This window comes from Nilaparvata lugens, unplaced genomic scaffold (genome assembly GCF_014356525.2).
Source record: "Nilaparvata lugens isolate BPH unplaced genomic scaffold, ASM1435652v1 scaffold5520, whole genome shotgun sequence".
NCBI classification, from domain to species: Eukaryota; Metazoa; Arthropoda; class Insecta; order Hemiptera; family Delphacidae; genus Nilaparvata; species Nilaparvata lugens.
The window spans coordinates 2998-19763 of record NW_024091341.1 but is presented as its reverse complement, the minus strand read 5'-3'; the positions used below and the strand labels follow the sequence as shown (position 1 = coordinate 19763).

At 35.2% G+C, this 16766-nt stretch overlaps 1 protein-coding gene across 1 annotated transcript; it reads right to left on the bottom strand.

The window, feature by feature from the left end:
- Positions 1-2360: 2360 nt before the first annotated feature.
- LOC120356011 (thyroid adenoma-associated protein homolog) lies at positions 2361-16146 on the bottom strand. The gene is made up of 6 exons (XM_039444790.1): positions 16120-16146; positions 14289-14449; positions 11549-11707; positions 7814-7950; positions 5911-6069; positions 2361-2413 (listed from the first exon to the last, which is right to left on the bottom strand). The coding sequence occupies exons 1-6, from the start codon at positions 16144-16146 to the stop codon at positions 2361-2363; spliced, it is 696 nt and encodes a 231-aa protein (XP_039300724.1).
- Between the last annotated feature and the right edge of the window lie 620 nt (positions 16147-16766).

The following is a 16766-nucleotide window of genomic DNA, read 5'->3' as shown; positions in this document are numbered from 1 at the left end:
TTTAGCAGTGGCTCTTCGGTGGCGGTTGCTCTTTCAGCGGGGAACAGGATACTTAGTAAGATTGATGCTTGCGGCGTGTTTTTGGTGTTGGTTTATCTGGTATTGGCTTTTGGTTCTTCAATAATATTTTCCGGTAAATCATTTCTAAAGGTGGTGTATGATGTAGTTTAGCAACATTGATGTTGCTATCCTTGTCATTATTCGACAAAGCAGATAGCGCTATCCTTTTCTAGCTCCACAACATTATCAGTGTGCGCCAGCCTGAGAATTGCTACAGTGAGGTTAAGGATCATTATAATGACAGTATTTCATCAACATTGGTTTGCCTCATTGTCTATTATTCGACAAAGCAGATAGCGTTAACCTTTCTAGCTCCACACATTATCAGTATGCAGCCCGCCTGAGAATTGCTACAGTGGGGTTAAGGATCATTATAATGACAGTATTTCATCAACATTGATGTTGCTATCCTTGTCTATTATTCGACAAAGCAGATAGCGTTAACCTTTTCTAGCTCCACAACATTATCAGTATGCAGCCCGCCTGAGAATTGCTACAGTGGGGTTAAGGATCATTATAATGACAGTATTAAAGTAACATTGATGTTGCTATCCTTGTCTATTATTCGACAAAGCAGATAGCGCTATCCTTTTCTAGTTCCACAACATTATCAGTGTGCAGCCAGCCTGAGAATTGCTACAGTGAGGTTAAGGATCATTATAATGACAGTAGTTTAGCAACATTGATGTTGCTATCCTTGTCTATTATTCGACAAAGCAGATAGCGCTAACCTTTTCTAGCTCCACAACATTATCAGTATGCAGCCAACCTGAGAATTGCTACAGTGAGGTTAAGGATCATTATAATGACAGTATTTAATTAACATTGATGTTGCTATCCTTGTCTATTATTCGACAAAGCAGATAGCGCTATCCTTTTCTAGCTCCACAACATTATCAGTATGCAGCCCGCCTGGAATTGCTACAGTGGGGTTAAGGATCATTATAATGACAGTATTAAGTAACATTGATGTTGCTATCCTTGTCTATTATTCGACAAAGCAGATAGCGCTATCCTTTTCTAGTTCCACAACATTATCAGTGTGCAGCCAGCCTGAGAATTGCTACAGTGAGGTTAAGGATCATTATAATGACAGTAGTTTATCAACATTGATGTTGCTATCCGTGTCTTATTCGACAAGCAGATAGCGCTAACCTTTTCTAGCTCCACAACATTATCAGTATGCAGCCAGCCTGAGAATTGCTACAGTGAGGTTAAGGATCATTATAATGACAGTATTTTATTAACATTGATGTTGCTATCCTTGTCTATTATTCGACAAAGCAGATAGCGCTATCCTTTTCTAGCTCCACAACATTATCAGTATGCAGCCAGCCTGAGAATTGCTACAGTGAGGTTAAGGATCATTATAATGACAGTATTTTATTAACATTGATGTTGCTATCCTTGTCTATCATTCGACAAAGCAGATAGGGCTATCCTTTTCTAGTTCCTCACTGTTGCTAGATTCCCATAAATGTAGAAATATAATTAATTAACAAAATATTTGATCTAAATACTGAAAATGTATTATTAACTAATTAAAAATTATATTTTCTTGGCGAATAAAATATAATTTATATTTAAAAACATGAATGAACATTTAATATTACATCAGATAGACCGGTATCAGCTACTTTCTACAGAAGGCAGTGGCAAGGCAGATCATCGGCAACCCTGTTCTCCTATCTTTCTGCTTTCTCCACTGCCATTATAAAGTGGACCTCACTATAGAAAGGATTTTCATGGACATGAGTGTATAATTGACCGAGCGAAGTGAGGTCTAAGATTCAAGTCGACGGTTTGGCATTACTCTTAATGTTTATATGTTGCGCATTTACGGCGAACTGCACTAATAGATTTTCATGAAATTTGACAGGTATGTTCCTTTTTTAATTGCGCGTCGACGTATATACAAGGTTTTTGGAAATTTTGCATTTCAAGGAAAATATAAAAGGAAAAAGGAGCCTCCTTCATACGCCAATACTAGAGTAAAAATCAGACTATAGAATATTCATCATAGATCAGCTGACAAGTGATTACACAGATGTGTGGAGAAGCCAGTCTATTACTGTATTTCCATAAGGTCATAGTTTCAATCAGGTACTTGTGCTGAGAATACTGCGTGAGGTCTACTGTTCACAGAACTACTAGTATAAAAGGAAAAAGGAGCCTCCTTCATACGCCAATATTAGAGTAAAAGTCAGACTATAGAATTATTCATCATAGATCAGCTGACAAGTGATTACACAGATGTGTGGAGAAGCCAGTCTATTACTGTATTTCCAAGGTCTATAGTTTCAATAAGGTAAGATGTTCTCCCATTGTTGGAGGTCTTTCTCACTCAAAAGTCCTGAAAAAAGAAAATTCCAACCTCAAGAAGGAAATACGGACGAAAAACGAATTACAAAAAGTGAATATTGTAGAGTACATAGAATAGAATATTATAGAAGGAAATGAAACAAAGTTGAAAATTTTAGAAGAAAAAACCAATATTATTCATCTATTTCACTATCCATGACAAACTGCTAGTTGATAATTCTAAATCCTATACTATTAAACGAGCAATTTCTGTTTAGGCTATATGATTAGATGTTTTTATGTTTATATATATATCTGTATGTGACCGGATCTCGAAAACGGCTCTAACGATTCTCACGAAATTTAGAACAAAGTAGTTTTATATGAAAATTCGATTGCACTAGGTTTCAACCCTGGGATAACTCGCTGAAGGACATTAAAAGGATAAATAAGCCCTTGGAAAAACAGCTGGAAATTTTGTCGTCTGTCGATACCGTATGGAGTGAGTGAACGAGTGCATGTGTGAGATCATTCAGCTGATCTCACGAGAAGAAAAATTCAGCAAGAGAAACTTATTTCGTTTATTTCTATTTTTTTTAGAAAACATGTTTACTTCAGAAAGTCCAAAATAGTAACTAAATGCTGTTATTGTAGAATAGTACATATTATATTAACAAATATTGTAGCAAACTTAGTATATCATACTAAATGAATTCATAGTATATCTATTTGTAATTGATGATGTGTTTGTTTTTGAAGTGTGAATAAATTGTTATTTTGATGAGTGATTGTAGCTTAACCTAGATTTTGGACTGTAGTATCCTATTATATTAAGCGAGCAATTTCTGTATTTTTATAACTGGTTATTTATATTTATGCATATCTGGATATTTATGTTCAACGGATCTAGAAAACGGCTCTAACGATTTCCACAAAATTTGGAACATAGTAGGTTCATGATATAAAAATTCGATTGCACTAGGTTTCATCCTTGGGAAAACTCGCTGAACGACATTAAAAGGATAATTTATCCTTGGCTAAAACAGCTGTGGATAGTAAAAAAGTGAGTGAGCGAGTGAGTATGTGAAAAATCAAAATATCGCATCCCCGAAATTCATAAGATGACATATAGCCAGCTGTGAAATATAAATACGATCATTTTAGAGAATTATTGTGTTCTGTTTATCAATAAATAAAAATAACGAGCAAAGTTCGGTGCCCCGATATTAAATAATTATTCAAAACAAATAAATAATTCGAATACATTTTCACTGTTGATTTTTTCTCAGCCGTTCAAAGTTTTACATACTAAAAACGAATTGGAATTACAAAAAGTGTCATTCATTTCAATTATGCTACTTGAAAGTTCAGTTACATAGAATGACTTTAGTCAACCTCACGAAAATAGTCCGATGAAAATTGGAACATATGAGTCTCAACTGCCGGCCGGGTTGGTCTAATGGTAAGGTAAGGAGTGTCTCCTAGCATCGCCTGGTTCGTGGGTTCGAATCACGCCGATGGCATGGACGTTTGATCATCTCAACGATTCACCCTATAGTGAGGTCCACGTTATAATGGCAGTGGAGAAGGATAGGAGAACAACGTTGCAGATCCTCAGTCTTGTCAATGCCTTCTATAGACGGTAGCTGATACAGGTTTATTGGAGTAATATTAACTGTTCATCCTCGTTTAAAATAATCAATTATATTTTATTAAGCAATAATTATATTAATTTCATAATGAATTTACATACTTAATTAACATGAAATATTTTGTTAATTAATCATACATTGTTAAAAGATGATCTGGCAACAAAGCAAAGCGAGTAAGAGATAGTGCTATTTGTTGAATGATAGACAAGGATAGCAATACCCTTGCTAATAAACACTGTGTCACCTGGTCATATGGGACATATATATGAATCATATATTATCTCATATTGATCAGGGTTTAGAGTTTTTAAATTAAAAGTTCAATGAACAGTATTTTGTCTTTGAACAATCTTTTGTCATCGACAGAAAGATTGTTTATTTATTTGTTGTCAATATTGACGTTAGATTTTCTCTGTTTTTAATAACAAACGTGTGCGACAGATGTAGTTGAGATGGCTTTCATGTTTGGCATTGACTGAGTTATATTTATACCCCAAAATTTAGCTTTTGGAGCAGAGAGAGTTCGTTCGTTAGGCTAATAGTAAAGTCCGGCTGATCTGGTGAAAAGGATAGATTTTGCTCCTGTTTTATAATAGTTTTCCTGTCGCAGTTCGGGCAGTTTAAAGAGAATTGTATTATTGAATAAGACGGGATCTGAACCCATTTCACTAGATCAGTTATTACTTTCCTTGCCCTATTACCATAGGTAAGGAAAGTATTGCTTTCCAAAAAAAATTAAGGTACCCTAATTTCATGTTTCTAAACGTTCCAAGGTCCCCTGAGTCCAAAACATGATTTTTGGGTGTGTGTGTGTGTGTGTGTGTGTGTGTGGTGTGTTGTGTGTGTGTGTTGTGTGTGTGTGGTGTGTGTGTGTGTATGTGTGTATGTCTGTGGACACGATAACTCCATTCCTAATTAGCCGATTGACTTGAAATTTTAAACTTAAGGTCCTTATACCATGAGGATCCGACAATAAGAAATTCAATAAAATTCAATTCAAAATGGCGGATAATGGCTAAAAACCATGTTTTTCACGGTTTTCTCGAAAACGGCTCTAACTATTTTCTTGAAATTTATACCCTTGATAGCTATTTATAAGCCCTATCATCTGACATGAGTCTCAATTTTGGGAAAATTGCAGGAGCTCCGTAATATTCCTGAGAAGAAAGAATTTGTTAAATTTCTATCACGATTTTCTCAAAAATGACTTGACCGATTTTTTCAAATTCATACCCTGTATAGTTTATATATCAGCTCTGTTAACTAGCATGAGTCTCCTCCCTGAGAAATTAAGAGGGGGTCCACAGGGGATCCACCCCATCCTTGAGAAATTTACTTTGTAACCTCCTTCTCGTGCGTGAGGTAAGTAGGTTTATTCAAAAGAACACATGTCGATATTTTATTTGTAGAACAGCTGTTTTGACAACTTTTAAAAAAAATCATCAAATTTCATAATAATCAAACAAAGAAAAATGTACTCTGAACACAACAACAATAGTATAAACGTAGTTTTAATTATTTAGCCGCCAATCGGCATAATGTTATTCCCCTAAATAATTATCCTCGTTAATGAGGCTTATAGATCAATGAGCAAGGAAAGTTGTGTGAGTGTACCACACCAGATTTTTTTGATTTTTAAATAATAATTAACGTCGCTTTTCAACCAGTGAATGTCAAAGGGGGAAGCCATCTTCAAAAGGTAGGTGTTATCCTTTTTGAGTTTTCTTTTTATATTTTTCATTCCCCACCATTACAACTGTCATTATAACGTGGACCTCACTATATAACTTCTCATTACAAGCAAAAAGCTCATTTGAATATCATCCGAAATAAAAAAATCATTGTAATTATACAAAAAGTGTAGCCAGAATGGACTAGTTCTCTCATGCGTACTGACCTGTAGTCTCTCCCTGTGTAATGGTGGCATGCTTGGCAAGATGGCCGAGTAGTAGTGACGTCTCTTTGACAGTCCTCCACGAACACAGCAGAACTACTTGAGCCGTCTCCTTTATGGGGTCCTCTGCGGCACCCAACGACAACGTAGACAGTAGTTCAACTATAAAAAGATGCACAACATATCAAGTTATAATTTATAAATATATATTATAGTTTGAAACATGATTTCCAATTACATCTTAGGCAGTCATGAAGATCCACTTGATCACATGAAAATTGAAGAATATATATAATTGCATATGCATTCATAGGCCAGGTTGAAAATAGTTTTGTGCAACTAGTGCGCAAGTGACAGTTTGCTGCACCGAAAGAAACGTTTACGCACGAGCTGTAGGCGAGGGCGGAATGGTTTCTTGAGTGCAGCAGAGGAACTTTGCGCACGTATTTTACATTACATTTTTCCTACAGTTACCATTGAATATGAAAAGTGGGTAATTATGGGTAAAATTGCCTGAAATCCATCAAATAACTTAGTAGTTTGAATGGCGAGGCGGCTGTGTGGTGTGTGCTGTGGTGGCACTGTGCTGTTGCTGTCCTCGTTATAATATATAATAGTAATAATTAGCGCGTTGTGCTTGGTTGCACCTCTGCTCACTATAGCAGCACAGCAGTCACTGTTACCAACTTCATTTTGATTTTGCTGCACTGTTGCTCCATATAACCTACTAAGTATTTTGCGTTGCCATGTTGCAAATCTGGAGTGCAGAAAAATTTTTCCGCACTAGAGCGGAAAGTGATTCTTTGCGTTCTGTAATCAGTGCAGCAATGGCCACTTTTCAACGTAACTGTAGGAAAAATAATTTTACACTTAATATGTTAAATACTAATAGAATCCAGTAAGTTCTGGAGCTACTAACACGCCTTTTCTCCATCATCATGAACTTGCGTCAGCCCTCCATGATAGGAGTGTTGTGGACACTCAGATATTAGGTGATTCATTGATTGAATTTGTCCACATTGGCACAGAGGATCAGATATGTATGTATCCCCATGCTATTCCCAAAATTGAAGAAGAAAAATTGAGTATTCCAAAGTGCTTCCATTAAGTTCGAGGGCGTTTACATTAGTCAAGTTTACTTGAATTCATGTTTTGTGTAAATTATTGTATTTTGCAAACTTGATGTCAAGTTTAAAAAACAGAAACTTGAATCCAGTATACCAATGTGGACCCTTCTTCAAGTTTTGTTGATTAATGTAGATGATGAACATGTCTGACTTTTTGATTCATCTTGAATTTATAATCTACAACCTACAAATAAGAAAATGAGATAAAAACTGTTGTCAGTCAATTTAAAATGTATAAATACAACTAAATAGAAAAGTTAGATACAATAAAAGTACGAAAAGTAAGATGTAAAATCGAGTGTGAATAATAGTATCTTAAGTCACAAGGACGGGAAGGGCCGTTTTGCAGGCGAGAATGATGTTTCTAGTCGAGGCGTTAGCCAAAAGACATTCACGTCCAAGTAACTTACACTATTCTTTGTCATAATAATCTAGAAAACAATAATTGAGAAACAGAAAACATTACCTGATTGTGCTGACATTACTACATGCATTCTATAAACATAACCTAGTTTACAAATCTCGAATCAGGAATTTTGTGGAAGTTGACAAAACTTCCACCTGGAGCGTGAAGGTGGTTTTTTGTAGCAGTTTTGCTGTTCCTATTTCGGAACTAGGAAGCATACTCTACTGTAAAGAAAATTTATGGTTTCATTACAGTAGAGTATGCTGTAATGAGAATCATATGTTTATTTGTTATGCAAACAGCTGTTTACCAGATTGATTTCATGCATGGAAAACAGCTGAAATTGAATGACTATGACAAAAAATATGTTTACCGTAATCGTCTTCAGTAGGTATGAGTCCCTCGGGTGATTCACTGTTGACAACACTAGCAACGGCAGCGCTGCATTCATAGCACAAGGTCAGCAGCCGACCAATCACAGCTCTCCATTCCTCACTTTCACTCAGACAACTGACAGACATACAAAATATATATTTATCTCTTTTGACTTGAAAATGGCATCAATGTCCGAAACATGTTGTGATTAAATATTTCAAAAAAGGTACTAAGATTTTTATTTTTCTTTCTATTTTTAAAAAATATTATATACTACTAGGTAACCCATGCTCTGCAAGGGTCTGTTTAAGGCACAAATATATTGAATTTGGACAAAATGAAAACTTTGAAGTAGAGCATAGAATAAATTGTGGATGGATCAACTGGAGAAAAATGAGTGGTGTTCTTTGTGATAAGAGAGTGAATTGTCAAATGAAGGGAAAAGTGTATAGATCAGTTGTGAGGCCAGCTATGCTGTATGGAACAGAAACATGGCACATTTCAAAGAAACAGGAACGAAAGATGGAAGTGACTGAGATGAGAATGTTAAGATGGATGTGTGGGGTTACAAGAAGAGATAAAATAAGAAATGAATTGATCAGAGGCACTGTAAAAAGTTGGAAAACTGGGAAAGAAAATGCAGGAGACAAGGATGAGGTGGTTTTGGGCATGTGCAGCGACGGGAGGAGGATTATGTTGGACGAAGAGTGCAGGATTTGGTTTTGGATGGTGAGAGAGGACGAGGTAGACCTAGGATGAGGTGGGGAGATAGAATAGCGGCTGACTTGCGGGAGAGTGGCTGGAGGAGAGAGGAAGCATTGGATAGGGCTTGGTGGAGAGGCAGACTAAGAGAAAGGGAATGCCGACACCATTTAAATGGGATAAGGCACAGCCAAAGAAGAAGAAGAGGACAAAATGAAAACTTGTTGAACTTATTTATTTAAAGCATGACAATTTCCACTAAGTCTAACAAGACCAGTCTGACAAGAATAGTACAAAAACAAAAAATAGCATCACTTTTTGTGTAGTTGAGAAGTGATATTGTGTTAATTATTATATTGAATGAAAAAGACTAAGAAATTGTCAAAAAACACTGATTTATTGATAATTAGAAAGACCGGTTTCGGTTATTACACCATTGTCAATCTCTGATAAACAGAGATTCTCTGATAATCTATCTCTGATAATCTAATCAGAATCTCTGATAGTTTATCAGAGATTGACAATGGTGTAATAACCGAAACCGGTCTTTCTAATTATCAATAAATCAGTGGATTTTGACAATTTCTTAGTCTTTTTCATTCAAAAAAAAAAAGCATGAATAAACATAATGTAGAACTAAGATTATAATATATAACAAAAGTAAAAATGTAGATTACACTAAAAACAATATGGAAAGATACTTATAGAGAAAAATAAAAGAATGCAGTTAGTTCGTGATCCTTATGCAAAAATCATTATCTATTATTACTATTCACCGAAAATCCCAATTAAATGCTGTAATTCACCCCGAAGACTTCTGCTACTGCAAATATTGACAACAGTGTAAACAGCTAGATGTAAATTCGATGAGCGCTACTATTCAAAAATTATTTATCAGCCTGTGTAAGAGTAATCATTATCTACATTTCTTAAGTATGTCGTTTTAAAAAGAAAAACAACTCCTCCTTGTTTCCAGCCATAGTTAATATCCAGAACCAAGAGCTAGGTGCGAGAATCTATATGCAAAATTTTGTAGGTGATCAATTGAGTAGTTGAGACGTGATTGGCGTCATTCGTGAATTTCCTATCCCCTACGTGGTTAAGCCAATTATCTCCTTATATATTATAGACTAGCAGGTAACCCGTGCTTCGCAAAGGTCCAATTAAAAACTTGACGTGCTGAAATCTTGAGGAACTGATAATAGGCCTATAACCATCCTCGGTAAATTGAGAATATATATGCAAAATTTCAAGTTGATCAGTTGAGTAGTTGAGACGTGATGATGCGTCATTCATGAATTTCCTATCCCGTTCGTTTATAAGCCAATTCTTTCCTTTATTACAGATATAGATAATTATAGATAACAGCGAAATGGCACTGACTCACACATCAAGAGAACTAAAAATATAATCGACCAGATACATTCAAATTTGTTAGATATGTTCACTTGGCACTCTAGAGCCTCACTAAGATAGGATTTTATAAAACTTTCAAAAATACTCCAGAAATCGGCGAGTTTTAACCTTTTTCCTGCGTTTCCACAACTTTTAAGAACATATGGACAGAAAATGTTGGAATTCATTACGAAAGTTCATCTAAGGAATAAAACTGTTGAATTGAAAGGGCTTTAGAATAACGCTAAAGATACCCCCAAAATCCAAAGATACCCTCAGGGATCAGTCCTTGGTCCTTTGCTTTTCCTCTATATATTAATGACTTGCCACCACACCTTGAGCCAGCACACTGTGTTTATACGCTGATGATGTAAGTATTTTATTGAAAAGTAACAGTCAGAATGATATGGAATCTGAAAGTAGAAGAGCTCTTCAGAAACTAGAAGAATGGCTGGCCTCAAATATGTTGGTACTAAATTACAATAAGACTATGCAGATTCCATTCAGAACGGCTCGGGAAGCAGTATTGGATACGAGAGATGGAACATAGTTCAGCAAACGAGGCAAAGGTACTTGGAGTAGTGCTGGACTCTGAACTCTCCTGGCGACCTCATTTAGACCAACTAAAAAGCAAACTAAACTCAGCAGTATTTGTTCTTAGAACCGTGAAGGAATGCTGGATGCAGGAACGCTTAGAAGTGTTTATTTTGCTGTGTTCCATTCTCTTCTTTCATACGGTGTTATATTTGGGGGCAATTCAACTCATGCAATACATATATTTAGGATTCAAATGTGGGCAGTTAGAGTGATGGTGGGTGAATCTATTAGAGCAAGTTGTAGAGATTATTCAAAGAGTTAAAGATTCTCCCACTACCAGGTGTATATATTTGGAGGCTCTTTGTTTTATTGATAGGAATAAAGATAGGTTAAATACAGAAGAGTTGTTCCACTCATACAATACCAGATATAGACAAAACCTCAGAGACGACATTCATCAAACTGGTATGTATGAGAGGGGGGTGAAGAGTGCGGGAATTCGGCTTTATAATTCATTGCCAACACGCATAAAGGCTCTTACAGGTGGAAAGTTCAGAATTAAGGTGAGGGAGGAGTTGTTGCATGTTTGTCCTTATTCCAGTGAGGAATTCTTTTTGCATTATGGAATGCAAAGATTGACGACTTAGATTATAATTGACAAAACCTTATACCCCTTTCATAGGTGGTCAGTGGGATGAAAAATGAAATGGAATGAAATGAAATCAGAGTTTCCTCAACTTTTTCGAGAACAAAGAAACGTGAATTATTCAAATTAGGTAGAAAACTTCAGCTGAGATGTACACGTGTTGTATCAGATATGCTTTGAAATTAAGTAAATGAAAATCTCACATACAGCGGTTTTCAGCGATTCCAGCATTTTTCTGCGTTTTCTCAGCTTTTTCTTAAACTAATTGACAGAATATGTTCAAATTTGGTATACAGTTTCAGTTAAGGTGTACAAATGTTTTGACTACAGTGCTTTGAAATTAAGCAAAACATAAGTCTGAAATCGGCGTTTTAACAGTGTTCTCTTCAGTTCATCATTACGTTTTTCTAGATTCCTCAAGTAAAAATATGAATATAAAATATGAATTGTTACCTCAAGTCAAGTTGTTCAAGAATGTGACGAATAAGAAAGAGATGTCCATAGAGAGGACCAGAGAGCGCTGCTTTCACAATATCCTTCTTGGCCACAATCAGTTCATCACTGAGTTTATCCATTATTGAACTGATAGTACAGTATTCACTGCCCAGTACACTGTAAAAAGAATACAATGCTTCAGTAATGGAAAACATGCGAGGAGAATTTTGAGATCCTATAGAAAGATTTGCGTGAGGTCTTAAAGTGAACAAGAAAAAGAGTACCTAGTTTTATTTATAAGCAATTCCTTATAACGAGGTCAGCTAAGCACGCCTAGGAACCAATAAGAACGGTTTAGAAGCAGTTTCAACAATTCTGATTGATTACCAATAAACAAAAATCCTAATTTAATACTGTAAATCATACCGAAGACTTCTGCTTCTGCAAAAGAGTACCCTAACCTAACCTAACCTAACCTATTTCCATCTGAATCCTGGTTGCCTGGTTGGTTGTTCACAAGCGTGCTTGGCTAAGAACGATCTGAGGTATCGTTTACAAATACTGCCTCAAGTGTAAGTAATACAAATAATTGTCGACTCTATCTGATAGGAATGCTTATAGTTCAAAGTGAATCGAAGTTTAGTCAATTCTAATCTTATGACTAAAACATCAATTGAAAAGCCCCATATAAAAAATATTTATTTGTTATGTTAATTTCTTGAGATACTGAAACATTATTGTCTGTCAAAAACACACAGATTTTGTCAATACCGAATTATTTATGTACCGTATATTAATTTAATTGTGGAAGGGCTAAACAATATAAATACAGAGGGGTCCAAAACCAAAAAATGTATAGACACTTTGACAGTGAATATCTTGGTACCAGTAACGCATTGCCATTTTAGACCGTCGTACGTAGCTTCAGCGACGTCTTTTGAAATACGTATCTCCTAATGTTAATCAATCTGTCAATTTAAAACAGGCTGACGCTACATAATATACGCGTCATAAATGCTACGGTTTCCAATGTAACCGTCACTCCGTATCTCGAGCAGTGAATGCGTTTTGAGCTGAACAATGCTACTCAAATCAAATCAATTTATTGCCACAGCAAACACTTAACAATATTTGTATCGGCCACGTCAATATTACAAACTATATTAGAGTTCATACATCACATAAGCAATTGCCTAAAAATCTAGATAGACTCCATGTTAACATTGAAATATTCATCTACACTATAAAAGCAATTTTGTATAAAAAAATCTAAATTCTTTGTTTAAAATCCCTGAGCGTCATACCTCGTATATTTGGTGGTGATAACCTTGATAAACTTGATTGAAAAGGCTTAAAACTCATATGGCTGGATTTGTAAGAGAAGAACTCATTCCTTAGATTCGATTTATTCCTTGTGTTATAAAAATGAATGCAGTCATGAGTTGAGAATAAATGTAGGTTTGACTTAACAAAAAGCAGACAATTAAACATCAAAATACAAGGTAAGCTCATGACTCCCAATCTAATGAAAAACGGTACATCAGATTGACCACAACTCAAAATTGATCAAATACAAAATAATGGAAAAAACTTTTATACTGTCCATAGCTTGCGCTGGGCTACGTGCTACATCACCCGAAGACGCTACGGCGGTCTGATACGGCCTTAATGTTTACAACGGTCTGAAACTGTCACACAGTTTGCATGGGGGCTCCTACTCATGCCACACTTCATTTTAACAGAAAATTGGACTACAACACAGGGTAAGATTCATAGTTCTACGTTGTTTTAAGCCCGCCGCAAAGTAGACCCACGCTAATCCACGCCACTCCAACCCACGCCGTGGGATGTTTTGTAAAACATTGCTATCTAATTATTCATAATCAATCAGCTGACAAGTGGATTATTCATTACATGCATTACACAGAATATCGGGGACCGAGCTTCGCTCTGGAGTGTAAAAGCATAGAGAATTTGTAACGAAAGATTGAATTTTATTATTTATTTATTCATTTTTTCAGTCGTACAATTATTTTTACAGTTATATAAGGAGGCACAACAGGCTTATGCCCAAAACTGTCCCTTTCAATTTATACTACAGTCCAAATCAAAATCTAGGTTAAGCTACTATCACTCATCAAAATTTATCACACTTCAAAAAAACAAACACATCATCAATATTACAAATAGATGTACTATGATTCGATAAGAATGATATACTATGTTTGCTACAATATTTGTTAATATACTATGTACTATTCTACACTAACAACATCTAGTTACTGTTTTGGACTTCCTGAAGTACATGTGTTTTCTAAAAAAGAGTTGCTGGATTAATTTTCTCGTGAGATCATCTGAGGAATAGCCCACACATGCACTCGCTCACTCACTTCCATTTCGGTATCGACAGACGACAAAATTTCCAGCTGCTTTTCCAAGGACGAATTTATCCTTTTAACGTCTTTCAGCGAGTTATTCCAGGGTTGAGACCTAGTGCAATTGAATTTTCATATTATGAACCTACTTTGTTCCAAATTTCGTGAGAATCGTTAGAGCGTTTTCGAGATCCTATCACATACAGATATTTAAACATCTAAACAGAATTTGCTCGTTAATAGAATAGGATGTCTGGAGAAGCCTAGCAATGGTTTACTAAACATCCCACGGCGTGAGCTGGAGTGGCATTTACGTTCATTGTCAACTACTGTATATATTTTTTTGGACCCCTCTTCAGTGTTAATTATTTTAAACCCAGTACCTGATAGCCGGTTTGTTGGTGATTGTTAAAATATGTTGTCCAGCTTCTGGGATTTTGACGAGTGTTGCGAGTAGATATGCAGCTGTCACACTGTCAGGCGGGCGGATACCCGAAGCCAGTTCAACGCACTTTTCAAACGTTTCTTTCACGCAATCCTCCTTCTGTCATCGAGCAAGAGAACAAACATATAAGTAAAATAAATTGCAGAAAGTACACAAACAATTCAAAATGAATAAAAGAATGTGTAGTAGAATAGAATAGAATAGAATATCTTTATTAGCCTCAATAGTACATCACAATTTGACATATAGGCCAGTCAACACAATACAAAGCTGAAAAAACAGTAGAAAAACAGTAGCTGAATGCAGTAGAAAGCTGTCTACTTTAGAATAGAGAAAGCTGATGATTGGATAGCTCGGACATTTTTTTCAATATCAACAAGAAATTATATAATAACTTTGTTCAGAAGTGTGTGTAATAGAAAGCTGTCTACTTCAAAATTGATAGAGCTGATGATTGAATAGCTCGGACATTTTTTTCAATATCAACAAGAAATTATATAATAACTTTGTTCAGAAGTGTGTGTAATAGAAAGCTGTCTACTTCAAAATTGATAGAGCTGATGATTGGATAGCTCGGACATTTTTTTTTTCAATATCAACAACAAATTATATAATAACTTTGTTCAGCTTCTTTCTTTCTCAATCTTATTATTCTATCTAATTAATTATTGGATATATTTTTGTACCCCTCTGTAGTGTTAGTTATTTAAACCCAGTACCCGATAGCCGGTTTGTTGGTGATTGTTAAATACATTACATCTGGTTGACAAGAATGACGTCAGACAAGTCAAGGTGCTGAAAAAATGTTAACAAACCAACGATATTTCTTGAAATTTCAGTAAAAATTCAAAACCCAGTAAATAAGTCTCTGACTTTATTGGCAAAGTTGAAATAGTCATTCAGACTATAAAAGCACTCATTCATTAAGAATACTTCCAGTCTATGCTTGAATTTATTCATCTAGACTTGGGACGGAAGTTTGGTAAGAGATAAATCCATGAGATTTAGAGGATAGATTCTTCATGGTATTGTTGATCTAGTAAGACAAAACTATTCTGAAAATATCAATTTTTGAGAAAGTTATTCAATTTACCAAGAATGACCATAAATAACTTTTAGTTGAGTTATTTTCGGTCATTTTTAGTAAATTGATATTGTCAGAAAAGTTTTGTTTTATAAGATCAACAATACCATGAAGAATCTATCCTCTAAATCTCATGGATTTATCTCTTACCGTACTTGAAATTTTCTGTCCCAAAAATTTAAACTTTAGGCGCTCATATCTCAAAGAGTAATAATGATCAGAAACAAAAAGGTTTCCTGAGAAATTTTTTTCATTTCGATAGCTTGATGATATACAAATCGAAAAACTTTGAAAAATATCACCAGTAGAAAGTTTATTTTTAGCCTTTGCACAGCCTTAATGTGAATAAGAACAAATGCAATATGTTTTTTTGAAAATAACCATTTGATATTTCAGCTCATTCTCGTTCTTGAATCAAGTTCAACACTTGGAATGCTTTTGGACAGCAGGCTCATTTCCGTGCCACATATTAGTAAAATCTCAAAAAGTATATTTTTATCACGCACTACAATAAAAATTACTCCACCTGGTACTGGACAAATTTCATACTACTCCCTAATAGATTCGCATTTGGTATACGACATTGAACTCTGTGGTAGCGTCTCTCCTTAATCCTCACAAATCAAATCAAAACGTTTCAATTCATGTTTCATAGAAACTTGACCTAAGTTTACATGGAACTTACATCAAAGTTGAACAAATGTGCCGGCATACTGATTTTCATCATACAAGATCTTCTTCTTCATGTGCCGTCTCCATGGCGGAGGTTGGCTATCATGATGGCAATTCACTCTGCTTACAGCTGACTTGAAAAGTTCCTTTGAGGTGCACTTGAAAGATTAGCGATAGTAATTGAGAAAAAACGCTCTTATCCAGTGTATTATATATATTCATGCTTCCGGTTCATAGTCTGGAGTGAGAACCTCCTAGCTGATTTCTACCTTCAATTTATTCTTCTTACAAAGTTTTTTAATAGTATTTACTCCCAGCGGACTGGATTCTCTTTGTAGGGTTAACTTGGTACCATGTTATACAACACGAGTATCAATATTCATATATATAAACTTACTACCGGTATACAATAGAAATTTTATTATCAGATTTCAGTTACATGACCTTAACACAGCCTAAGGTTAAAATATTTAAATATCTTGGAAGCATTATAGTAGAAGATGGAAAAGATAGACTGAATAAGGCTGTACAAAGGCTAAACAAAACTTTCTACTGATGATATTTTTCAAAGTTTTTCGATTTGTATATCATCAAGCTATCAGAATGAAAAAGTTTTCTCAGGAAAACATTTTTTTCTGATCATTACTTTTTAAGATATGA